The sequence below is a fragment of the Pseudorasbora parva genome, chromosome 1, assembly GCF_024679245.1.
Source record: "Pseudorasbora parva isolate DD20220531a chromosome 1, ASM2467924v1, whole genome shotgun sequence".
In the NCBI taxonomy this organism is placed as follows: domain Eukaryota; kingdom Metazoa; phylum Chordata; class Actinopteri; order Cypriniformes; family Gobionidae; genus Pseudorasbora; species Pseudorasbora parva.
The window spans coordinates 56,910,506-56,938,317 of NC_090172.1; the positions used below are offsets into that span (position 1 = coordinate 56,910,506).

Here is a 27,812-nt window from a genome sequence, read left to right on the forward strand (position 1 = left end):
AAATATGTTCTGCAGCTGGTTGAATTAAACTTTTAAGTTTTCTCAACCTTTTTTTATGACATTTTTTGAAGGACATTGTCTGTTTATTAGTACTTATAAAGCACATATTAATGACTTATTCGGCAGCATGACCTTATTCTACATCCCTGTACAATACCTAAACTTAACAACTACATTACTAACTATTAATAAAGAGTAATTAGGAGTTTATTACTAAACCGTCATAGTTCTAATAATTGTACCCTTATGTGACCTCAAAAATAAGTATAGGCTTCTGCACTGATACAAAATATTCTGAACATAAGTAAATACTACAGAAAAATCGGATGCAATTTCTACATGAGATTAGTTAAGGCAAGAATAATAATTTAAAAAAAAGTACATTCTATAGTGCTCAATTCAAGCTTGTAAATATTAAAGCTTAAATATCAAAATTATAAAATGAAGTAAAACTACTCAACTTTTCTGATACTTCTGTTCCCATCATGCATGGGGCTTGAATTATTAATAAGGTTGATTTTGCAGTTTTCCAGCAGTATTTGCACACTGCCTTTGATGTTAAGTTTAGTCACTGACACATGGAGTTTGTTTTCTACTCAGAAAGACACATTCATACTCAAAAACAATCCATTGAATGTTACCGTCACTGTTTATCTACTGTATTATTTACTTAGATGTTTCTGAAGCATACACTTATTATGTGTTTGTTTGATTATTTCAAAGGACACTTTAAATGGGTATAAATTACTCAACATTCTAGTGGCCAAGTTAAAGCCATAATACATAATTTTTAATACATAATACTCTTATTCAAAACACAGGCGTCGTTTGATGACACCTTGATTTTGCAGAGCTATTCTGCCGCAGACGAGCGCTTCCGCTTCTTCCGCTCCTGTGTATGTTGAGTATAACATTTCTAGTGTTTTTTGTTTTGTTTGTTTGGATAATCCAAAAATCTTACATAGGCTATTGTGCCTTTAAAACGACGTATTTTCTTTGTTAATTTTACTTAACTTAGTTAAGTAGAGTTACGTAATTCCATTTTACCTCAAAAGCAGTAATATTAGGCAAAAACTTGATTGATTGATTGATTGATTGATTGATTGATTTTTTCCAAGAAGGGTTAGCTGGTCTGACTTTTTTTTTTTTTTTTTTTTTTTAAGTGAAATTTGTTTAAGGCAGTATGAAGTCAGGACAGTCCAAACTCCAGAGGCGAATGAAATCTGATTCTGGTCCGCAACCTCGTGCTCGACACAGCTATGGTCCCTCCGCGCGCAGTCTCTCTCTCTCTCTCTCTCTCTCTCTCTCTCTCTCTCTCTCTCTCTCTCTCTCTCTCTCTCTCTCTCTCTCTCTCTCTCTCTCTCACACACACACACACACACACACACACACACACACACACACACACACACACACAGAGTAACTACAGCAGACTGATGAGTGACAGAGCTTCACAGTAGCAGTGAACGCTGCTCTGGAGAGGAGGGGTGACGGGGAGCTGTCTACTATACTCAACAGTAATGAGATTAATCAACTCCTAAAGCTTCTTCTTAATAGTAGTAGTTGTGCTATTTCTCGCACGCCGCACCACATGTGCTCGCGTGTGCGCAGTCGAGGACTCTTCTGCTCTCCTGTTCTGCCAGTTCTGTTCAGCGCGGCGTTTGTTGACATTATTCTTCGGAACGAAGCTGCTTGTTGGAGCCTCTCTCGCCCTTTGCGCACATGACTTTTCTGAAGGAACGGAGGTGGTCGGTGGTTGCATTTGCTGTCGTTTGCGACTTTTAGGGCTGAACTTCTATTGAGCGAAACAGCCATGGAGAACCACACAGATTTGCAGAGCAGCACCGAGGACGTCCGTAAATGCGGTTATCTCCGCAAGCAGAAGTCCATGCACCGGCGTTACTTTGTGTTACGGACGGCTTCAGAGCGCGGCCCGGCCCGACTCGAATACTACGAGAGCGAGAAGAAATTTCGAGGTAAAGCCCCCATGCCCAAAAAGGCTCTGGCGCTGGAAACGTGCTTCAACATCAACAAACGGGCCGACTCGAAGAATAAACACATGATAGTGCTCTACACACGGGCTGAGAGTTTCGTGGTGGCGGCGGAGAACGACACGGACCAGGAGGAATGGTACCAGGCGATGGTGGAACTTCAATGCAAGAGTAAGTCTGGGAAATGCGAACCGAGTGGGGAAATTAGGTGTTAACGTGGCAAGCTTCGTTTAATTGCATCTGGCGTGCCAGCACATCCCAATTCGCCTGGGTAACAAAATAAATAGTAGCTACATGTGAAATGGTAGATAGTGCACAACGTTAATAAAAAAATGCAGAATGATGGGACTATTAAAGGTGTAGTTCACCCAAATTTGTAAGTTCTCTCATCATTTGCTCACCCTCAAGTTGTTCTAAACCTGTATGAGTTTCTTTCTTCTGCTGAACACAAATGAAGATATTTTGAAGAATATGGGTAACCAAACAGTTGATGGACCCAAATGAGTATTTTTCTGCATACTACAGTATGGAAGTAAAGGGTTCATCAACTGTTCTGGTTACCCATATTCTTCAAAACATCTTCATTTGTGTTCAGCAGAACAAAAGGAAAATCATACAGGTTTGGAACAACTTGTACGGAGCCCTGCACATGACGTGCATGAAAGAAAGAAAAAAAAAAGTAAATTGTGTGCGCAATTTACTGTTTTTCCTGCATGCCATGTGAGGGGCTCTGTAAACTTTAAGGTGGTAAATGACAGGATTTTCACTTGTCATTGGGTGAAAGTACATTATTCTACCAGACAGAAGTCAAAACAGATCCCTAGTCTTAATGTTGGTCAAACTACTTGGCTTGTATATTCACTGTTTTCTGCAGGGGCATCTACCCGGAAAAAAAAGATATATTGTTGGTTTAACTTAAAAAAGTAGCCTAATTTACCTGGTTGCCTTAAAATTGAGTTAATTGAAATAAAAAAAAAAGAGTTACAATGGAGTTTAATAAATAGAAACTCAAAATATTATGCTATCTGAACGACATGAATTATGTAACTTGATTTGACCAAAGATAACAAGTTGTGATAATAATGTTTTTTACAGGCATTTGCCTGTTGACAGTGGAGAATCTCGTACAACAATGCTAATGTATGAACAATAAAATCAAAGAAACACAAGAACTGTCTGCCAAACATAATGGCATAACGAGGACAAACTATAAATTAAACATATAGACATGTCTTATAATTCATATAATATGGATTTAAAAAAAGAATGAGTTTATATCACATCTAGTGCCATCTATTTCCATACGGTCTAATCTCTCTCTTATTTTTTCATTAATATTCAATGTATTAATATACAGGTATGAAAGCGAAGCACACCGTGTTTTCAGTGGCATATTCTGTAAAAAGCTGTATAAAAAATACTACATCACTTACATTGTTTCACACCTTACCTTTTCTGGAGTTTGTCTACTGAAATGTCTTGGTAAGATACTTTTGCAGTGTTTCATCAGCAGAACAATCCCAAAACGCATGAAATACCAGTACAACCCACTGAAGAGATTTATGTCCATCCCTCACAGCCTCACTTTTATTCCCAGTATAAAGCAAAGCTGGTGCTGATGTGAATAAGGTCTATATTAAGCAGATACATATAAAAACTATTAAGTTAACCATCCAAGAGATACAAAATCTATGAGAGTAAAAAAGAAACCTGCAGACAAATCCATATTAAACCCTGCGACTCGTGGCAACACATTGAGGTCTTAAGACACAAAACGATCTTTGCGCGAGAAACCCTAACAGCATTTATAATTTTTTTACCTCTAATAAACAACCATGTCCAACAGCCTTCAGTGCGCTATCACTTCCGGTGAGTGAGGTAAATGTACATGATATGGCATAGAGATACATGCGAGTTCACTTTCGGCGCTTGTGTAAACTACGCCAGATCGTGTACAGGCCTCAATCGCCAGAAGTGATCACGCACTGAATTCCAACAAATTTTTACTGAAGAAACAAATTCACTTACTGTATTTTTCCGGACTATTATGTCGCGACTGTTATTATGTGACTTTGTTTTATAGTTTGACTGGTCCTGCGACTTATAGTCAGGTGCGACTTATATATCAAATTTAATTCATACTGACAAGATAAAACATTTAGCTAAGTCTACAGCCGCGAGAGGGCGCTTCTCCTTTAGTAGGGCTGTGCAATATATCGAAATTATCGAAATATCGCAAATGTACATATCGCAATATGCATATCGCAGTTGCTTGCAATATCTGAATGATTTTATTAGGCTACATATACATTGTGAAAAGTGTAAGTTTTAGGTCACACATTAGGCAGAGAATAGACTGGGCACACGACTGTTATTATGTGACTTTGCTTGACATTAAAAAGAGTTATTAAACGCAATAATTTGCGAAAAACAATAATTTGCAGTCTCGCGCTGTTTGACACACACACACACACAAACGTGAACAATTTGTGACACCATTTTTTCTACAACTGTGCTGGTCACTTTCAGAAGTTGTAGCGTTGCTTTCTTTTCCCAGAAAGAATGTGAAACGCAAATTATTTCACTCTCAGTTTTTAAATATTTTTTAAAAATAAAATTTAAATTGATTTTACACACTAATTGCAATATCGTATCGCATATCGAATATCGCATTATTTAACAAGATATTGCTCACGCATTTTTCTTCAATATCGCACAGCCCTATCCTTTAGCCTACCCCTGAAGACAACAACTGAAAACTGAAAAACACTGTTAACTGAAATGCTACCTTAAAGACAACATCTGAGAAAGACTGAACACTAACAAAATGCCCCTCCATAAAGAAAATCCTATTCAGCAAATTACAAACTGCAGGTAGTAAAATATGCAACCGAGGCGAGAACGGTAAATGGTAATCGACTGGCGAAAAGCAGAGGTTACTTTAACTGTAATGAAGAAAAAAAGAAAGCTAATCGCGGACGGAAAGCAAGATGGCCAGAGCTGAAGAAACGAGTCCACAGATGTGCTTGAACAACACTCTGCCGGCGCGAGGCAAACGCTGCCCGTGTGTGAATCATAGACGGTGTGAATTCATAAAATGCTCATTATGACATTTCTGACAATTCAAATTGTTTTCAATATTTTTATGGATTTTGCAAATTGTAAATTCATAGCGAGCGAGCGCTCTCCGCGCTGCTTCTGACCTGCTGATGCTTGCGCGTGCGCTGTGAAGATGGCAATATAGTCCAGTATAATGCTATTTATATGTTTTTTCCTCTTCATGACGCATTTTTTGACTGATGCGACTTAAACTCCAGAGCGACTTATAGTCCGGGAAATACAGTATATCTTGGATGGCCTGGGGGTAAGCAGATGAACATCACAATTTCATTTTTGGGTCAACTATCCCTTTAAGTATAATTAAATACTAGACACTATTGAAATAAATACAAGTATCTAATAAATAAACACTTGAGGTAAAGGTTCTAATACCTCAAAAAATAAGCAGTAGTAGAAAATGAATAGGTACTAAAGTACTAGCAGCATGAAAATGGAGTATGTTTTAATGATTAAATGTAAAATAGCTTGCCATACATCCTCCAGACTTTCTCATTGCATTAGTAGTACAGCTGCTGGTGGTGTTGAAACGACAGTTTTTCTTCCTCTCCAGCAAAGTAGTTGCCCCCATGTTGGGTAGAGGGGCCTCCTTTGCTGTTGAAGAAGGGAAAGACTGTTACTGAAGTTCAGCTTATCCACACTACCCGAGCATGTGTTATCGTGTCTTCTCACGAGAGCCGCTAAACTTGCACAAACAGTTGAGATACACCTCGTTCATTCTGTTAACGCAATGTTACGGGGTAATGCTTTACATTTACATCTATTATTTAGAATAGGGACATGTTTTGGCCTGTATTACAGACACTGTGTGAATTATTCAATGACTTTTCTAATAGTCAGTCATTTTCAATCGGCTTGAGATTCAGTTCAACGTTTGTAATTGTTACAAATTTTAAATCGGTTGACGTTCCTCTTGTGCAACCCAAATTAACTAAACGTCATGGCGGTTTAAAGAATATTGTTGTGATATATAATCTGTTATAAATTATAAATAATGTCACAATGTCACGTGTCACAATATATTGCAATACAAAAATAGTGACAATCTGTATTGTGTATAGTTCACCCAAAATAAAAATGACTGTATGTGGGGGAAAAAAGTTTACAGTTTAAGTTTAAGCTTGCAATACTTCATTACTTCATTAAACTACCATATATACTGTTGAAACTACTATATTAAAGCTACACAATGTGATATTTTCCACCATCTAGCGGTGAACAGGTATATGACAATGCAGTGAATATTAGTTTCTGTTCCTCTCAATTCCGATTTCGTTTGAACACCTACGGTGGCCGATTTAGTCCAAGATTAACACGGCAATCACGCTCTTCACAATCGACACGGCCATGTCGAATGTCGAAAGCCGAAGCTTGAATTTACGGGTATGTCCCTCTTTGGCTAATGTACTTTCAAGATGGAGGGGCAACATGGCGACCAGCATTCGAACCCCTCACCCGTATTTTTTCAATGGCATATTAAAAACGTACTTATTACTTGAAAGAAGTATATATATATATATATATATATATATATATATATATATATATATATATATATATATATATACACCTAGTTAGGAACATATTCGTCTAAAACAATTCTGTATTTTTAGCTCATAATTTCAGAATCATATTTTAATTCTGGTTAAAATCACCAAGTACAAGCTTATTAATTTCCACCCCCCAATGAAATATCAAGCTTTTACCATGTCTTGGAGTAAACGCAATAATATTGTTTCGTGATATGTATCTATTTGTGACATAAGGGTATCATTACACCCCAAATAATCATAGTACTTAATTTTTTTTAGCAGATTTAATATTTATCTATCTCGGGTCCTGATTAGGAGACGAGCGCATGAACCATTATGCCGTGCTGCTTATATTTATCAAACTGTAAAAAGGCCCCTTCCCGCACACAAAATAAAGTGTCTGTGGATGATAGTATGTGAGGACTGATGGGAAGTAATTTCTTATTTTATTTAACAATATCAGTTCATTCCAAGCGCCATACATCATTAGGCCACTTCTACGTCAAGTAACCACATACGCAGTTGTTTCCAGTTTCGGTTTTCAATCCGATTAAGTGTTTACATGTTCTAATCACGCTCGATCGGATTAGAAAAGGAATAAACCACCCCTTTCAATCAGACCGATATTTAATTCAGATCGAGCTCATTCAGATTGATTAGGGTGTATACGCGAAGGGTTTTCAGTCCGATTGAGCAGTTAATCTGATTACTAATGGATCAGCCAGTGTATCTAGCCTATCCCAAGATCTTTCTTTGACCTCAAATGGCCTTCTTTGACCCTGCAAATAAATTAAAGACAAACCTGCAAATAGCAACGTAATGCAAACAGGTTTCTTTCTTGCTTACTATTGCAAATGATCAGCATTTCTGTATTATTCTGCTTTCGTGACACCAGGGTGGAATAACCCAAATAAATAATCTCTATTAATGCCTGCTGAAAGCTGCAAATTAAATCACATGGGCAATTGGTATTAAAAAAAAATAAAAAAAAATACTGAATATTATATAACCTGTCATTCTGAACTGGCGAAAGCAGGTACACTTGCAAAGAGTAAACAGACAAAAAGGGCAGTGACCGTGACTCCTCCAGCAATTACACAGCCCCGCATGTTCCTTGGCTGCAGGAGATACCACTAACAAACCTAACATGTGACGCAACCCTTGCAAACCAATATCAAGAGTCCAAGGTGCTATTACTGCATTACATAATGAGTGCATAATGAACGGACCAACCATATGCCATACCATATGTACAGGACAGGTCAAAAGTTTGGAAACATTCATGTTATTGAAAGTAGTGTCTTGATCTCGCCAAGGCTGCATTTATTTAATCAAAAAATAAAAACAGTAATACTGTGAGATATTATCACAATTTAAATGAACTGGTTTCTATTGTAATATTTTAAAATGTAATTTATTCCTGTGATTTCAAAGCTGCATTTTCCAGTCTTCAGTGTCACATGATCCTTCAGAAATCATTGTAAATAAAATAAATAATTTCAATTTTTTTCCCTTTTTTCCTTATTTAGCCCAAACTTTTAAATGGCAGTGTATCCAGATTTCTAAAAACAAAAAACAAAACAAAACTAAATCTTAGATTTTAGGGTGATTTTTGAATGATCATGTGACACTGAAGACTGGAGTAATGATGCTGAAAATACAGCTTTGATCACAGGAATAAAATACATTTTAAAATAAAAAGTACAACAGAAACCAAATCAGTTAAGTTAAATTGTAATAATATTTCACAGTAATATTTTAGTTCGTTTTTTACTGTGTTTTTGATCAAGTAAATGCAGCCTTTGTGAGATTATGGGCCAGATTTACTAAACAGGGCAAATTAGCATGAGAGCGCAACTCCAAAAAAACGCAGATGGAGTGGAAAGTTCAGTTCGTGATCTACTGACGTCACACAAATGACAGAAAACAGACGCAGCCGGATCATTTCCATAATGACCTGCACAATCTACCAGTTTGCGTCTTGTTTAAGACATGCTTTTTTTGGGCGGTAAATAATGGCGCAAACACCAGTAAATTGACGAGCACAAACCTTAGTAAATCACCTTGCGTGATTCATTTAAATATAGCCTGACAAGCCAGACCCTCATCAAGATGTTTGGTCTGGAAACTCACCATTGACAGTTCAATCCGAGGGGCGGGATAAACGGTTGTCTTTCAAACTCCCTCTGCACGCGATAGGATAGCGCTACACCAACCAGTGCAACGAAGGTGAAGCAGAGCTCGTTGAAAGATTAATCTTTCGCCGTATCCAGTCGGCAAAACTCCAAACACATCTTCCCTTTTTAAGAATGACTTCAGTGCCGTTCTTTGTTCTTTTCTCAGAGAAAAGCTTAACTCCAAGTCTTCCAGAGTCGCGGTCAAAGCTGATTCGAAAGACCGCCGTTCGCCAGTTTCTGCGTTTACTAGAAGCACGCAAACGCAACTCGGCCGTTGTCATTATGGCCCCGCCCGCCAACTCTATACACGATGTGATTGGCCCGGCAAGAGTTTGGCGATTACAGCTCAGAAGGGTTTTGAGAGTTACTAGACGACACTCGCAGATTAGCAAATTAGATTTGCTGCCGCTAGGGTGCGTCTAGATTTCTAGGCTAATTTAAATACCCTCCTTCCATGCATTTTGCATCTGAAAGGGAAGCAAAAATATCCCTGTTCACGCCTTTTCAGCGCTAATTTTTCACTGCATGTCTTTAGTAAATCCTGACAGAAGAGGGTTTGCACGAGCGCAAGCTGCACTGCAAAAAATGATTTTCTTACCTAGTATTTTTGTTCAGTTTCTAGTCAAAATATCTAAAAATTCTTACATTAAGAAACATTTACTAGACAAGTACAAATTATTGTCTTGTTTTGGGAAACAATAACTCAAAATTAAGAGTTAACATAATCTGCCAAATGGGGTTAGCAAAATAATCTTGTTTTCAGATTTGAATTAAGATTATTTTGCTCATTTTTAGCAAAAAATCTCTTAATTTTGAGCTATTTTGTCCCCCAAAACAAGGCAATTACTTTTGCTTGTCTATTAAATACTTCTGGTTTTAAGAATTTTTAGATGTTTGGACTAGAAACAAGACAAAAATACTAAGTAAGAAAAGCATTTTTTTGCAGTGTGTCAGTAAATCTGGCCCTAAGAGACTACTTTCAATAAAAATATCTTAATGTTTCCAAAACTATCGACTGGTACTTCTCATATTTCATACACACAGAAACGTGTGTCGATTCTGAAAAAGGTTTTGTTGCAACCAAAGGGTGGACCTTCATATATTTACTCTGAATGCAACGCAAAGCCTCTTTGACTGTACATGGGATAAGACAGTGACAGAATGTGTGTGTGTGTGTGTGTGTTAAGGCAGGGATGAAAGGTGAGTAAAGGAGATGATGCCGTAACAAGATGTCAGGGTCAGGCACCCAGGCTAGAGATGACCCTCCAGTTGTCGTCCATAAACCAGCCCGACTGGAACAAGCTAAACAAACCAGTCTACTGATTGGCTGTTAAAACATTTGACATCTGTCTTACCTCCATAACTTGCTCTCTGCTGGGGTTGACCTGTTGATGGGCATGACAACTGCAAAATGACCTGTGGGAATGTTGTCCATACTCACTTTTACACATCTTAATGCCTTTACTCCCTGTCCATATTCTTTACAGACATTAGGCATGATGATTGGGAATGTGTCCAACAGTAATCTGCACCTCCGCCCCCCTGCTGTTCAAATTACGCTGGGGATGAAATTTCAGTTGCCGCTTTCATCCGCTTTGATTCATTCATATGCTATTCATCGAATCTGGGGTCTGACCTATTCCTTTAAACATTTGTTTTCTTTCACACTGATTTATTCATTCATCAGTGTTAGTTATTAACGTATTGACATAACTTTAATTGTCACACATTAGATACTCTTTTATTACATTTTACTAGGCTTATAAAAACCTGTGCTTTGATGTTTACATACAACTGAGATTTAACTGGCAGTCATAATCTTGGATATTTACTGACAAGCACAAGAATTTGCACCCTGAACAACTATTGCACTAGGGAGTAAAGTGGGGCAAACAGCTGAATATTTTCCCTTTGGTGAAGGTTTTGGACCGGCTGTTGTCTATTTTGCCAGTATATTCCTCCTTAACCACGAGCTGAACATGGAGACCACAGTCATTAGAAGCATCAACCGTTGAACGTTTGTTGAAAACCGCAAAGAACAATGCTGAACAAACAAAGCTAAAGGCAGTTGCTGCTAACTACTTCTTCCATAAAAAGAAAATGTTTAGAAGAGTGTTTATCAGATGGGTCAAATAAACATACATTATCGTGCAAATGTTGGGGTCAGTAAGAAGCAAATTTATTCAGCAAGGATGCATTGAATTGATCAAACGTGTCAGTAATGACATTTATGCTGTTTTGAACTTTCTATTTATCAAAGAATCCTGAAAAATGTCATGGTTTCCATAAAAATATTAAAAGGGATAGTTAGATAGTTGACTCATTGGTTCCTGCTGAAGCTCAGACGTGATGCGTAACACAAGAACGAACCTCATTGGTTCTCAAACATTAAGAAAACATGTTTGATCTTCTGTTTACTACAACTACCACGCAGTTGATCAATATTTATATGTGAATAAAGGCCTAAATTCAATCTGTTCATCATATAAAGCGATCGAGTCTCTTCAGAAAATTTAGACTAAACCGCTCAATTCATATGGATTCGTTTCAGAGTGGTAGTTGTGTATAGCTGTCAATGGAGGGACAGAAATTGCTCAGATTTTATTAAAAATAATCTTAATTTGTTTTTTGAGGATGAAAGTTTTACAGGTTTGAAATGACATTATTTTCATTTTTGGGTAAACTCGCCCTTTAAGCTGCACAACTGTTTTCAACATTGACAAGAATAATCAATCATATAATAATTAATTAATAATATGCATAATAAAAAGGGTGTCTTAAGCACCAAATTAGAATGATTTAGTAATGACGCTGATCACAGGAATAAATTACATTTTACAACATTCACATAAAAAACTGTTATTTGGAATTGTAATAAAATAACTGTATATTTGATCAAATAAATGCAGCATTAGTGAGCTCAAGAGTCTTCCTTCAAAAACAACTAAAAATCCAATGCTACCCCAAACTTATATGTAGTGTATGTGTGAAAAAAAGGAGTGTCCTGGGAAACTCACCTGCATTCCTGGTGTCGTGTGGATTTTTAATGCCAAATTCAATTGAACAAATACCAAGCAGGCTCGCCGCTGTGAGCAGATATTTCATGTTTGATATTTGTGCAGCTGCAAAAAGGGAGAAGAAATCAGGTTGGAGGAACTGATTTTCTCACCATTGGCACCATATCTGACTGCAGGTGAAACCCACTTTACTATACAAGCTGGTGTTTTATAGAATCAAATGCTACTTTGTTCAATGAATCAATAAAAGGCACTTTATTCATTTAAAATACTTTGTTTAGTCAATTGCAAAGATGAAGCCATGTCACGCATGTAGCCTATTCTGACTAAATGTTGGAAACAGACATGGCCTTTGTGAAATCAAACAAATTAGGGCTGCACGATTATGACAAAAATCTGAATTGTCGATTATTCCCCTGAAATTGTAATTGCGGTTATAAAATATGATGCTCACAATTTACATTGAATGAAGTTTTGAATAGCTTGATATTTTTAGTTTGAAGCGACTGCATGCCATATTGTTATATCAAAAGAAACAAGCTGAAAACAGTCCATTGGTTTGGTTTTTTTAAATAAAAAAAAGTAAAATATGCATGGTATATTATGGTATACTAAAAATAAAAATGAAACAATGGGGAAAAAAACTTAAGATAACATGTAGGAAGGAGAAAAACTGTTTCTGTTTTCCTAGATGGCACCTGTCCGTGAACGCGTAATGCGCTGTGTTTATAAAGTATCTTCTTATTAAACTGTACTCTTACCAAGTTGTCAATGCTTCGGTTTGCATGTAGTGACCATCATTATGCTACCGTGTTAGTGTGGGGCTATTTTGAGCCTTGTTAGTGGTATTAACTAGCGATTTAATTTCACTTACCCTGTGCCCCATAGACTAGTGTTATAAGCTAATCTGTTTTTAGAGATAAAACTCTTTACATTCGATTTTCATGAAAACGCATCGCAGAGAACGATCTACTCGGTAACCATGTGTTAATCACCCCCAGGTTCATTTCTCACCGGAGTTGTCCTTTAAGTACAGAAGTGGATTTTTTGTTTTTTGTAATTGCGATTACATTTTATTGAACGATTACATAATTGAGACATCCGTAATTGTAATCACGATTACAAATTCGATTAATTGTGCAGCCCTGAAACAAATCTTTCTTTACTTTATCTCAAGAAAACACTGAGTTTGTGTATTTGTACAGTATGCGGCGGCTGTGATGCCAGTCTGGCTCGTGGCTGATGCTCAAAGGTTAAACTTCCCTAAGCCTCACTCATCTCCTTAATGTGCTGGTAATTATTGTCTCTGTGAGATCTCGGACACACATACAAACACAGCCAACGGCAGAGCTTGTTCTATTTTAATGCTAAATCTGATGTAATGAAGCAGATCACAGGGGGCTTGAGTCTGCTATACAGATGCGAGCTCACTACTGTTTGACCCTCATGCACCTCCTTAACAACTTAAAGCCTGTCCTTAAGTGCTGCTTAAACATGACCAGATCCTGAAATGTAAGCCTGTGACAAAAATATCCATTAGGCTCCTCACTGTACAGTTTATAAAGCAGTTCTCAGGACTAGCCCAGCAACAGCTTCTTTCTGGTTGTAGGCTCACTGTAAAAAAAATAAAGATAATTCGTAAAAAATAAAACATTGCCAGTGTACGTCTTACAAGAAAATACTATTTCAGTCTTTCTAATTGCAACATTTTGCATTTAATTAAATGTTGCAGTTGCCGTTTCTGTGTAATTATTTGTTAAACTTAGTAAACTTGTTAAAGTAAAAGGAAGTCCTACACAAAATTATTTTCAGTGTTGCTTTGGACACAAAGTCTGCTAAATAAATACATTGTTGTTAAAGGGCAAATGAGAAGAAGCACATTTGTGTTATCAGTGGTGCTGGTCACACAAGAGACTTAAGATTATTTAAATCATATTCATGTTAAATTATATTTTATATATATGTGTGTGTGTGTGTGTGTTTGTGTTGATATTTACATTAAAAAGTATTATATATTTAATTAGACCACATTTGAATTAATATATATATATATATATATATATATATATATATATATATATATATATATATATATATATATATATATATATATACATATATATATATATATATTTTTTTTCATTTACTCATTTTCATTTTTCCAGTAATGATAAGGACATTTATAGGCGGACATTATCATTCTCAGATTCTAGTCAGGATATGAGTCTGATACTGCTCCATTGGGCTGTGATTATGGGGTGTATTTTATCCGAAACAGGAAAGAAAATGCCTTCTGGGCTCAATTGGATAGACTTACAACCAAAAGAGCAATGGCTTTAGTGGTGTATGTTGAGCGACGCATAGTTGTCAGCAGAACTCGGCACACTGGAAGACATGTTAGAAGAAGAAGACGAGTGTAAACGATCTTTGCCAATGTTGTAAAACATGGCCGTCGGAACCATTGTGTGTCGTGTGGGACAAGACCCACCCACTTTTTAAGACCAATGATATTGGACCCACTCACTTTTATCATCTCTAATTCAACACATGTCTGTTTACCTACCCTTAAAGGACAACTCCGGTGAGAAATGAACCTAGGGGTAATTAACACATGTTTACCGAGTAGATTGTTCTCTGGGATGCGTTTTCATGAAAATCGAATGTAAAGAGTTTTATCTCTAAAAATAGATTAGCTTATAACACTAGTCTATGGGGCACAGAGTAAGTGAAATTAAATCACTAGTTAATACCACTAACAAGGCTCAAAATAGCCTCACACTAACACGGTAGCATAATGAGGGTCCCTACATGCAAACCGAAGCATTGAGAACTTTGTAAGAGTACAAACAGTTTAATAAGAAGATACTTTATAAACATAGTGCCTTACGCGTTCACGGACAGGAATTTCCATCTTGGAAAACAGTCTCAACGAATCGATCCACGAGCGCTGCTCTAAGTGAGCTGGTCGATAGGAATTAAGTTTGTGAAATGTAATAACATGGACATTTTTATTTTTATTTATTTATTTTCTCTGCTGCGTTCAGTGTTTTCTTCCGGAAACAACGGACCATATGAGATTCCAAGTCACAGTTCATCACTTAGCAGAGCGCTCGTCGCTCGACGAGTCGAGACTGTTTTCCAAGATGGCGACTGTCCGTGAACGTGTTATGTACTGTCTTTATAAAGTATCTTCTTATTAAACTGTTTGTACACTTACAAAGTTCTCAATGCTTTGGTTTGCATGTAGGGACCCTCATTATGCTACTGTGTTAGTGTGAGGCTATTTTGAGCCTTGTTAGTGGTATTAACTAGCGATTTAATTTCACTAGTGATTTAATTTCACTTACTCTGTGCCCCATAGACTAGTGTTATAAGCTAATTTGTTTTTAGAAATAAAACTCTTTACATTCGATATTCATGAAAACGCATCCCAGAGAACGATCTACCCTGCAACCATCTTTTAATTACACCTAGGTTCATTTCTCACCGGAGTTGTCCTTTAACCGAGAAACACTTTTCCACTTTTCTAATATTTTCTCCACTGTTATCAAAAACAAATGCCTTTCCGATCTGATATGTGATGGGAAAGGGAGTAGAGCGAGTGTGGCAAAAGACGGATTCGAACGTCTGATCGATTTGCTCCAAATCTTGATGACGTGCGTCTTACCCCTACACTATTGCCGCGGTAAAAAATTCAGATTTTCATAATTTTTTCTGGCCCAATCAATTGTTTAGTAAATGTCGGTATATTTGTATTTAATGTAAAAGACAAATAACGTTACTCCAGTAAAATTTTTTTTAAAAAACTATTCTGAGAGAGGGGACCCACCCACTTTTTATTTGCTTCCGACGCCATTGTTGTAAAAGGAATTTAATGATACACTGAGTACTTACCAGCACGATCATCATATTTTTTGAGAAAAATAGTAAAGGTGAATGCATATACAAACAAATTCTCTGTTTAGTATAAGAACAAATTCAATCCGAGCGCTCTTTGGTGACGTTACTGTTGATCATCTGTCCATCATCGTATAAAGCCCATCCTGACAATTTGATTGGTCCGAACAGCTCTGGTTCGAGGATAGTCGCTCCACAACAGATCAAGTCCAGACCGAACTTTCTGACCTCGAATGTTGTGGGCGGGGCTAAGTTCGACTGGCATCCAGACTAGGACATTTATATATATATTTGTCAAAAAATATAAACATTAAATATATGAGAAGACTCAAATTTGCTAACTTCTCTGTAGATTATTTAAACTATAAACCATAAATGTGTATCATTATTTTCACAGCATTATATTTGGTATAGTACGGTCTCTGTTCTGTTTTTTCCCCCATTGTTTTTCTTTAGTGAAGTTTAAAAAAGACTCACGTATGGTAAAGACAAACAATTTTGCATAGTGAAAATGTGTGTTCAACAATATCTTTTTCATGCTATTGTTTTCTTTTTTCCATTCTTATCCAATGTGTGACCACAAGCAAGAAACCAATTTGATTTCACCCTGAAGCTTAGACAGGAAACCTGTAGTTACTTTTATCCAGCTTCTGTTACAAATTAGCGGGGACCAATCATAAACCAGCTTATCCACCTGGCACACTATTGGTGGGTTTAACGCAATGACGGATAGAGAAGCGATGGATCATTGGTCTGATTGGTTGAAGGACTATCCAATTGCGTACAGAGTCATTTGAACTATGCCCATTGATCATGCCTCTTGTGCAGTAAAAATACAGCACAGACTCTGCTGACCAATGTTCAATCTTAAAAGATTGAGCTTGGTCTGGTGATAGCCATAGTCATGCAGATTGATGATAACACCATGCATCAATGATACATAAGCCTAATAAATAAGTATACAGAACTAAATGAAGATAGCTCAGGGATTCGCATGTTAGCCATTTTGGTTGGTTTTCCCACACTATATACAGACCTTCACACATATACACACAATTTGTTGACTTAATTTTCTCGTTTCCTGATTTTTTTTTTTCCTGAGTCGAGAATGTATTCTTTGTTTCATTGAGGGCTGCAAGACATGTAAGGAGTAAGGTTGTTGGGTTCACTTGTGTAGGACCAGAGAGACATTTCTTAAATATATAATTCTAGGCTGAGTCTAAAGAGAATGGATTAAGACGTGACAGCAATCACTCACCCGCGGGAAGCTCCACTTAGACTGAATAAACTTCTGGGAAATGATTGTACTTCTCCAGGCTTGACCAACAAAGCAGTTCTTTTTGTGGAAATCTGCTTATTTTTTCTATTGCTTGTTTTTTGTAAATGATGAGCGTATTGCTCAGTTCACAGTGTAGGAAACAGGAGAGTGGCATCAATCGTAGGTGTCGTTTACGGTCCATCTTCCCTCCCTTCCCTTCCCGTCCTCTTTGCATGACTGATTTTGTTGTCACACTGTAAATGTCTTGCAGCAGAAATGTATAGCATTGCTGGAATTAATTATTTTTAATGTTTTGCTGAATGATCTTCACAATTCTTATCAGTCACAGAAAGAAATTTGCCAGTAGTAAAATCACAAAACTTTAATGAAACATCCACTGATGTATAGATTATTAAAATAGAGTTAAATTAGGGTGGACTACAACACAAACCCCCTCATAGTAACAACACAACATCACCACTGACAAACAATTATAGTAGCTGCTTCTCCATGTATAGCAACTAAGTTATCAAATTAAAGGTTTTTTATGGAATTTTATGGAAAATTATAATCAGAATTGTTTAGATGTTCAGAAATAAGCTAATATAGAAATGAAAAGCTGATCTCCCTGTACCAATACATCACATAAAATATTTATTTATGGTCCAGTAAGGATTGTTATGGCCGAAAACATATTGGCTACCAATATATATATATTTTGTTGCTATCTGATTCTCAAAAGAGATGTTCAAAAGAAAAACAATACATATAATTATTATTTAAGCTTTTATCCAACTTTTTCTGCTCATGGTCACCGTGTAACTCCAGTTTTTGTTTACGAAATATTGTAGGTTGGATAGTTTGATGATCCAAATGCACAGCACAAATAAATATTTTAATACACTAACATTTGTCTATATTAGAATGCATAGGCTTCTATGGATTTATGTTAAATTGATGTTAAACTAAATTAGATTTTTAATCATGAAATAATATAATACATTGGAAATTTCCATAGGTTTTTGGGATTATTGCAGAAAATAAGCTCTCCGATTGACAAAAGCTTATGATTTATGATCACAAATTAATATATTTTATGAATCTTGAAGCTTAAATACAATCGACAGAAGTCTTTAAAAAAAGCTAAACGGTTATAAACACACTACACCACGGTCGCGTGACTTCAACGCCATGGCACCTTCAAGCTTTAACAACTCTTTCAGTCGGTTTCAGTTGTGTTTAAGTTTAAGAAATCTAAAAAAAGGTTACTTCTATACACCTACACCAGTGGAAAACACACAACTGCAATGGAAGAAACTTCACAGAAGAAGAGACAACTACTTACTCTTTAATGGTGGCTTGACTTCTGCACCAAAATATATTTTAAAACACTTACATAGACCTAAAACATGTCTTAAATCTAAAAACCAAACATTTGTCATCATAATTCCCCATTAGCGATCAAGCTGAACATGCTCAGCAGCCTGTTTTAAATTTTGTTCTTGATGTTTATTATTTTGAGTAGCTTATACCGAATTGACTTTATTTGATCTCAACTTTTGCTACATTTTACAGTATTATATGCTAGAGGTGGAATTGGCTTGTAAATGAAATCTGTTGGCGTAAGTGTGTGTGCTGACTGGCCAACATCAGCTGCTGGTGTGGACAGCAGACTCGTCCTCTCGCTTGTTCCATCTTTCATCACTCCAGCTCTAGTTTGGCTGAGTGAGAACCACTAATGTGCTTCCATGTGGCACTGAAACTGAAAACCACAAGCAGATCTGGAAAGTTCGTGATATAATGCTGACCAGCAAAGGGTTCATCTGGGTTAACATGGCAGTGCCAGCATTTGTGTGTTTTTGTGTGTGTTAATAGAAAACACATGTGTGAAAGGAACTTAGAAAGATGTTTGTGAGTAGAGGACACTTGTGAACTCCTAGTGGAAAAAACACATAAACTATTTAAAAGTTCCCCTTTTATGTTGTTTTAAAGGTTCTTAATTTTGTTTTGGAGTCTCCTACAAAAGGTTTACATGCATCCAAGGTCAATAAACACGTTCATTTTCTCATAGTATACATTTCACATCACCTCATTTCTCAAAGTCTGAAAAAGGTTAGTTCGAAGATTCTCTATAATCCCTTTTTTCCTGAGAGCCTACTCTGCTCTGATTGGTCAGATGGCCCATTCTGTTGTGCTGTAGGTATTAGGAAACGAAAAGCTCATTGCCATATCTGAATGTCAGCTCTGGATGTTCATCAGCTCTTGATACAAACAATGGCATTCTTTTATCTCATAGTGAAAACCATGTAGCCTACCAAAATTGCATTAACAGTAACAGTGAATCTGAAATCTGGGTACTGTAAACATGACAGTCAGGCAGCTCTTAGATGGTAAACTTTTCTCTGACTGTTAGCGTTTTTGTCTTTTTGTGCTGTAGAAGTCAACTCTGAATATTAGACAACTCAGTTTTTTTAGATGTATTTAGGCAAGGCAAGGCAAGGCAAGTTTATTTGTATAGCACATTTCATACCCAATGGCAATTCAAAGTGCTTTACATAGAAATTAATTAAAACAGTGGTAACAAATGCATGAGAAAAAAAGAATACCACATGGACGAATAAAGAATTAAAAACAAGCATAGTTAAAACAGTCGTAAAGATATAGTAATTAAAAAAGAAAAAAAAAAAAAAAAAATAAATAAAAAAAATAAATAAATAAATAAATAAAAAAAATAATATAAAATAAAATAAGATGGTCAGATCCACAATAATGGTCTGATATAAAAATAAACATTCTTCAGTTTACTGCTTACATACATGTACCATCTTAATTAGAACACCTCTCATTCATTTCTTTCTCAAACACGTTCATAACATCCATTTTAATCACTATTCCCTGATTTTTACTCAGAAACCTTCTTGTTAAAACCCTTACTCACTCATCATACCCTCCACAGATTTACACATACTCAAACCTTATTGTCAAACTTACTATTTCCATCAAACCCAGTTTTCACTCGTCATATTCAACTCAAAAGAACATATAAAATAAACAATAACCAGAGATAAGAACAAAGGTAAACTCAAACAATTATAAAAAGAATAAAGAGATAAGATAGGGTGCAATCAGTCGGACGTACAGCGGCTCAGAGCTCATTCAGTAAATGCACAGCTAAACAGATGTGTTTTGAGTCTGGATTTGAATGTGGCTACTGTTGGAGCAAATCTGATCTGTTCAGGAAGCTGGTTCCAACTGCGGCTGGCATAATAGCTAAAAGCAGACTCTCCTTGCTTTGAGTGAACTCTTGGTATTTCTAACTGACTTGATCCTGCTGATCTGAGTGATCTGTTGGGTTTGTATTTAATCAGCATATCTGCGATATATTGGGGTCCTAGCTCATTGAGGGATTTATAAACAAGTAATAGTACTTTAAAGTCGATCCTAAATGTAACTGGAAGCCAGTGTAAAGACCTGAGGACTGGTGTGATATGGTCATATTTTCTGGTTCTGCTCACTATCCTGGCAGCAGCGTTCTGTATGAGCTGCAGCTGTCTAATGGTCTTTTTAGGAAGGCCAGTGAGAAGGCCGTTACAATAGTCCACCCTACTGGTGATGAAAGCATGAACGAGTTTCTCTAAGTCTTGCCTGGAGACAAAACATCTAATCCTTGCAATATTTTTCAAATGATAGTATGCTGATTTAGTTATTGCTTTGACATGACTACTGAAACTCAGGTCGGACTGTAAAATCACTCCAAGATTCCTGACTTGATTTTTTGTTATCAGGCCTTTAGCCTCAAGATATGCGTTCACCTTGAGAATTTCATCTTTGTTTCCAAATGTAGTGATTTCGGTTTTGTCTTTGTTTAACTGAAGATAGTTTTGGCACATCCAGTTGTTAACTTCATCAATGCATTTGCACAGGGAGTCAATGGGGCTGTAGTCATTAGGTGACAGTGCTAAGTAGAGCTGGGTGTCATCAGCATAGCTGTGGTAAGCAATATTGTTCTTTTTCATTATTTGGCTCAGTGGCAGCATATACAGGTTAAACAGGAGTGGTGCAAGAATGGACCCTTGTGGGACTCCGCATGTCATGGATGTCCACTCAGACTTATGGTCTCCTATACTCACATAATAACCTCTCCCTTCTAAGTATGATCTGAACCATTTGAGGACCATTCCAGAAAGCCCAACCCAGTTTTCCAGCCTGTCTAGAAGTATGTTGTGGTCAACAGTGTCGAATGCGGCACTGAGATCCAGTTGTACCAGAATTGATGTTTTGCCTGTATCAGTGTTTAAGCGAATATCATTTATAATCTTTATGAGCGCTGTCTCTGTACTGTGATGTGGACGGAAACCAGATTGAAAATTGTCAAAGTATCCATTTGAGCGTAAGAATTTGTTCAACTGATTGAAAACAACTTTTTCAATGATTTTGCCTATGAAGGGGAGATTTGAGATTGGTCTGTAGTTGCTCAGTATGGAGTTATCCAGATTTCTCTTTTTCAGAAGAGGCTTAACTATTGCAGTTTTAAGGGCGGTTGGAAAAGTCCCATAGAGAAGTGAGGAGTTTACCACTTCTAGGAGATCTGCTTCTAAACAGTTAAACAAACTTTTGAAGAAAGAAGTGGGGAGTGTGTCTAGGGCACAGGTTGATGTTTTAAGATGCTGTACTGTGTCTTCTAAAATTTTGCAGTCAATAGCGTCGAAATCTGACATGGTAATTTTCCGAGGGTTTGGTATGATCTGACTGACCCCAGAGCAACTAGAGGATGTGCTGATCGCCTTTCTGATATTATTGATTTTCTCTGAGAAGTAGGAAGCAAACTCACTGCACTTACTGTCTGAGAGCATTTCACTAGGAGTCTGACTCGGGGGGTTTGTTAGTCTCTCGACAGTAGCAAAAAGAGTGCGCGTGTTGTTTATGTTTCTGTTTATAATATTTGAGAAGAAGGTCTGTCTAGCTTTGCCTAGTTCAACATTGAAAGCATGAAGGGTGTCTTTATAGATGTTATAATGGACTACAAGTTTTGTCTTCCGCCACATGCGTTCAGATTTTCTGCATTGTCTTTTCATTATTTGAACTGCTGTTGAGTTTCTCCAAGGTGCTTTTTGTTTGGTACTCTTTTTCCTGACTTTTAGAGGAGCAATATCATCAATTACACTCTTAACTTTTGAGTTAAAGGAGTCAAGGAGAAAATCAACAGAGCCTGCAGATATGCTTGGTGTTAGAGATAAAGCCTTCATAAACAGCACATTAGTGTTCTCATTTAAGCATCTCTTTTTGACAGAGACAGATCTAGCTTCAATGGCAGGAGAGATTGATATATCAAAGAAAATACAGAAATGATCAGACAGTGCCACATCCTTAATAACAATTGATGAAATGTTTAGACCCTTACTGATAAGTAAATCTAGAGTGTGTCCACGATTGTGTGTGGGTCCATTTACATGCTGTGTCAAATCAAAAGTGTTAAGAACAGTCATGAGCTCTTTTGTTGTACTGGATTCAATATTGTCTATGTGAATGTTAAAATCCCCAGCAATAGCAAAACAGTCAAACTCTGAGGAAATTATTGATAACAGTTCTGTAAAGTCCTCAGTGAAGCCTGCAGAGTATTTCGGAGGCCTATAAATAATGATAAGCAGGATGCGTGGAGAACCTTTTAACACAATACCCAGATATTCTAGAGACAAATAGTCACCAAATGATACTTGCTTACATTGATAGAAATCTTTAAAAAGAGCAGCAACACCCCCACCTCTCCTAACAGATCTGCAAACACTCATAAAAGTAAAGTTAGGAGGGGCTGCTTCATTGAGGACTGCTGCACTACAGTTTTCTTCTAGCCACGTTTCATTTAGAAGCAGAAAATCTAGGTTGTTAGTGGTTATTAAGTCATTGACTAGAAATGATTTGTTCTTAAGTGAACGGATGTTTAAAAGCGCTAACTTAACAGTAATAATTTTTTTCTCCACATTAATCCTATTTTGGCAGGTAACAGGCAGCAGATTATATTGGTTTATTAAACGGCCTGACAAGGCCTTAGACTTTCTTTCACGTAACAGAACAGAGATAGAGAAAGAGGCAGGCACACTGGGTTCCCACTTGTTTTGTAAACATTTGATAAAGTTACTGTTATCATAGCGGGGACCCAAAACACATCACTGAGAGCTGGAATCAGTTGTTTTTGGTTCACCTACAACAGATGGAGGCGGGTGTGGGCCCTGACGTTGTGACCGAAGAAATCTCACAGGAGGAGGGCGAGGACGAGCTGGGCCCACAGGCTTTGGTGTTTGTGGGGCTCCACGATTTTTGGTCGATATTTGGGGGCTCATAGCGATCGAGTGTAATAGTCTGATTCCAGCATGAACCAAGTCCTCCATTTTCTCTGAGAAGCTCAGATGCGGGGATGCTGGAGAGAGGAATGACATGTCCGGTGAGAGGGGCTGTTGCTCTGGTGTTATCGGAAGTTGAAATATGTTGTCCTGGCTTCCCTGTCCATTTTCCAGAAAATCATCCTTGGGTGCTGAATCTTGGAGCAGATCTAATCCTTCACAGTCAGTCTGTGGTGAGCTCTGTGGGCAGGGCTCAGCTGGGAGTGTGTCCGTTAGCAATTGTTGTTGTGGGGGCGTGGTCTTATCATTGTCCTTGTGGGATGTGTCAGCCACATGTCCATTCAGCTGCTGAAAAGAAGTCCTGTGGTCGTCCATACTCTGTATCAGGTTGAGTGGGTTAGAACACACAGCTGAAGGATGATGAAGGGAAAAATAAATATTGTCCTTTAACACTCTTGCACCAAGTTTGTTTGGGTGGTGGCCATTTGATGTAAACAATTGTCTCTGGCTCCAGAAGAGATTAAAGTTGTCGATGAAATTCACTCCCTTCATCATGCAGGTTTTTTGCAGCCATGTATTAAGCCCAAGCAACCGTGAGAATCTATTTGTTCCTCTTGCTGGCAGTGGTCCACTGATGAACGGCTGAACTTTCAGTTTGCTAAGTGTTTCAAAAAGTTCATTGAAATCCCTTTTAATGAGTTCTGACTGCTCTCTCTGAATATCGTTCTTTCCTACATGAATGATAAGTCGATTTGCGGTCTTATGTTTTATCAGGATGTTCTGAATTTCTCTGTTTACATCAGAAATGGTTGCTTGTGGAAGGCAGCATGTAGTTGAATCTCTGCTGCTAATGTTTCTGACTGTGGAATCACCCACTATCAGAGTCCTTGGCTCGGCTGCGCTCTGAGCTGAGGGCCGCTGTCTGCTCGACCTTGAGCGCCTGTTAGCATTAGTGTTAGCTGTGGGCTGATGCAATCCGTGTTCAATCACATTCATCACGTTTGGGGATTCATCACCCTCATTCATTAATACTTCAAATCTGTTTTCGAGATGTATCGATGGTGGTCGGAAACTAGTGTTTGCAATCCTTGTGTCTGGGGTAGAGCATGCTACTGCAGCAATATATGAAGCTCGTGACAATCTGACGTCTCGAGTGCGTTTGGGTCTTGCCCCCTGTTTGTGCCATCGATTAATGTGTTGATCAGTTACTTGTTTCTCTATCTGTTGAGTAGCACTAAATTTACGGGACTCACCAGCTGTGTGCAGAGGACGTTCGTGATGAAGCTCTGCTGTGTGATTCGTCCGGTTTGGTAGTTGCGCAAATAACTTTGTTTCAAGAACTGCAATCCGTTGTGAAAGTCTGTGGCAGTTTGTGCAGCAAGTAGATTCTTGAACTAAAAGAGGCATTTTCTTATCCTTTCGATAGTAGCCAGCTGTGTTTTCCCTTCCGGAATGTAAGCTGATGGAAGGGAGAGGCTGGTCAGATGAAGTGTTCGCTTTTTTGTAGTAATCCAGTCTCCAGAGTTTCAAGTTTTATCAAAAAAGTTAAGCTTTGTTGTTTGAGCGCTGTATTGATTTGCTGAAGTTGAAGTTATGAGATAAAATATAGAAGCGATAGAGCAAAGCGCGGAGCAGTAAGCAAGAGCGTCCGAACAGTAGCGAAGCAGGAAGCAGGAAGAAATAAGTTTTATTTATAATAAAAGCAATACGGTTTTGTACAATGTAAACTGCACAGACCCATAATGAAAACACGTTCTTTTTAGGGTTGTATCTTGTGACATCATGTCCTGTTTTTGGTTAGTTTACATGTCTTTGATCTGTGTTACGTTCATATATCATTCTAACCGCACCAGAGTTCGTTCGGAAGCAGACAGAGACCCATGTTTTCAGCGGATTTAAACATGCCAAGTGTGAACACACCCTCAGTCTTCCGGGATTGTCATCATCCCAGCACCACTCTATAGATATTTTAGCTATATTTGGTATTTTTGTAAATGTTAAGGGGGGGGGGGGGGGGTGAAATGCTGTTTCATGCATACTTTTTACACTGTTAAAGACTTGGATTCCCATCCTAAACATAGACAAAGTTTCAAAAACTAATGTTGGACGTTTGATGGAGTATTTCTGTGTCAAAAATACTCCTTCCGGAATCTCACAAGTTTCTGAGAGTTTTTTTTTCGGTTATGGCTCGGCTTGACATTAATAGACCGGAAGGTCCTTGTTTGGGCCGTACGGGCTCTTCTCCCGGAAGGGTGCGCGCGCGCGTGACTAGAGCGAGGAAATGCACGCCCATAAACACTCTCAGATGCAGATCCAGTCGTCTGTGAACACTTATGACGGGCCGTGCTCCACTTTATTCCTATGGGTGACGTCGAGCGACTTCAACGCTTCAGCACAGCATTCCGGGAAGGCAGCGCTGCATTTGAACCGATTTGAACGCAGAAATGACGGGAAGCTTCACAACATCGCTTCAGTCGCGTCGCAAAATGGATCTCCACCGTTCACTGCTGTCACAGGACTTCACCAAATCATACCAAAGAAGTGTGTTTTTGACGGAGCGGTCCCAGCGATAAAGGTTCGGTCCTGCTTTGGAAGCAGCCTGTGAGTAAATCTGCTTCAAATGTCTCTGCTGTTGGCTACCGTCGCGTGACTAAACATTAGTAAACGACGCGATTGCGTGCTTCGTCATTCAAATGCGCTAACGGTTACTCCATTGTTGTTCTATGTATAACGTTACACTAGTCTGATGTGCAAAACCGTTTTGCTTGCTACTGCTAAGGTTTAGTCGCATACAATAGTCCATAAACCGAATCATGTCCTCATAAACTGCGAGTAAAGACACACAAATGTTTTTCAGGCCACTAAATACAGTACATAACACAGAAACGGACGTCCTGCTGTTGCTGTTTCTCCTGTTCAATTTATTTCAGCCTCCGAATGATTCTGGATCATATCTATTAGCTGAGCTCGATAGCCATGAGTTTCTCCACGCTTGAGGACGTCACCGCTTTGCGCATTCGTCATTCTTTAGCTCCGCCCAAACGATACGCCTCCAGGCGCTCGTTTTTTTTCCGGAAAGACTCGGTACAGCCCATATTTATTTTATAAATATAATAAAACTAAAGACTTTTCGGAGATATGAAGGATGCAATACTACTCTATAGGTACTCAAGATTAACATGAGATTGACTGAAACTGAGTGTTTCACCCCCCCTTTAAATAGTTCTGTGTGAAGTCACTAGTGCTCCCTTTGGTGAGTGTTGAGTAATACCGGGACAAACAAAATGTGCTCGAGTTGACAGACCATCCTTACCATTGACATTCTAGTTACCAAAACATTTTCTGAAATGTCATCTTGCAGTAAGAGTCGTCTACACATAGAAGAACGCATAATGAAGTAACTTAAAACCACAACAGCTGCTTGAATTTAAGTTTGACTGAGTTGGTTTTTATATGGCAAGTTTGGCAACCAAAATATTCACAATAGTGTAACTTAGAAGTCACCTTGACATTTTCTAGAGTTTACATGTGAATACTTCTTCTGTTTGCTGAGGGAAAATGCAGTAGGGGGAGACTTGAGACAGACAGGGACACTTGGCTGCAAACCCCGGCTCTCATACACACAGCTGTTTCTGTACTTTCCTTCTGCTTATCTTTCAAAGTACTAGGACAATGAAAGATCAGGACTGAACTTTGGTCCTAAAACAATGCAATAAGGCCTTATTTTAAAACCCTTATGTGCTCACATGCACTAAAATCTCAGTTTAACAGCTGTGCTTAGAGTGGTAGTTTACGTCACTGGCTATCATACTAGTTTTAAACCTATAAGTTTACAGGATAAAAGAGTAGTGCATCTAGTTACCTCATTTCCTGACTCAACATTACTTTCATTTCAATAAATGTAGATTTATATATATATAAATTATGTATTGCTTGAATAAAACAGGTCATTTAGATTCTTAGGTTGCATTGTAAATATAGTGATTTGCTGATCCTAGCTTAGTACATTATTTGAATTTTACGTAAATATGTTCATTTATTTACAGACAGCTGCGATTTGTGCTGCATCTACGCTTCAAAACAAGGCTTATGTAACAGTTCCTGTTCCCCTCAAATCCCCTGAACCCCCCACCCCATCCCATCCCTCTGCTGGTGTAAGGTAACACGCATACCGCCAGCGCTGCTATGCCTCCTCCTCCTCCAAAATACTGAGCGATTATGATGACGGCAGACTTAAGCTCAGCTAGAGCCACAACATTGGATCAAATGTGATGCATGGTTCCAAATGAATGAAGACTTTTACTAATAAATGTGAAGCTGAATTTAAGGTCATTCCATTGATTTGTGCCATAAACTTCCACAGCTGCATTGACCTTGCCAGACTTAAGTCCATTTTTTTTGTGACCTAATTTCTTAGTGTTTGTGTGTTAAACAATTATCAGTGTGTTATTATCCATTCGGCCTGTGCAAGAAAAGACCTTACAC

At 37.9% G+C, this 27,812-nt stretch overlaps 1 protein-coding gene across 1 annotated transcript in view; it reads left to right on the plus strand.

Moving 5' to 3' along the window:
* Positions 1-1,412: 1,412 nt before the first annotated feature.
* The window catches only part of si:ch73-335l21.1 (insulin receptor substrate 1-B), an 84,164-nt gene continuing 57,764 nt past the window's right edge, over positions 1,413-27,812 (plus strand). The window contains exon 1 of the mRNA XM_067446051.1: positions 1,413-2,162. Within this exon, the coding sequence (XP_067302152.1) occupies positions 1,814-2,162 (349 nt within the window). The 5' untranslated portion in view covers positions 1,413-1,813. The remainder of the gene's footprint in view (positions 2,163-27,812) is intronic.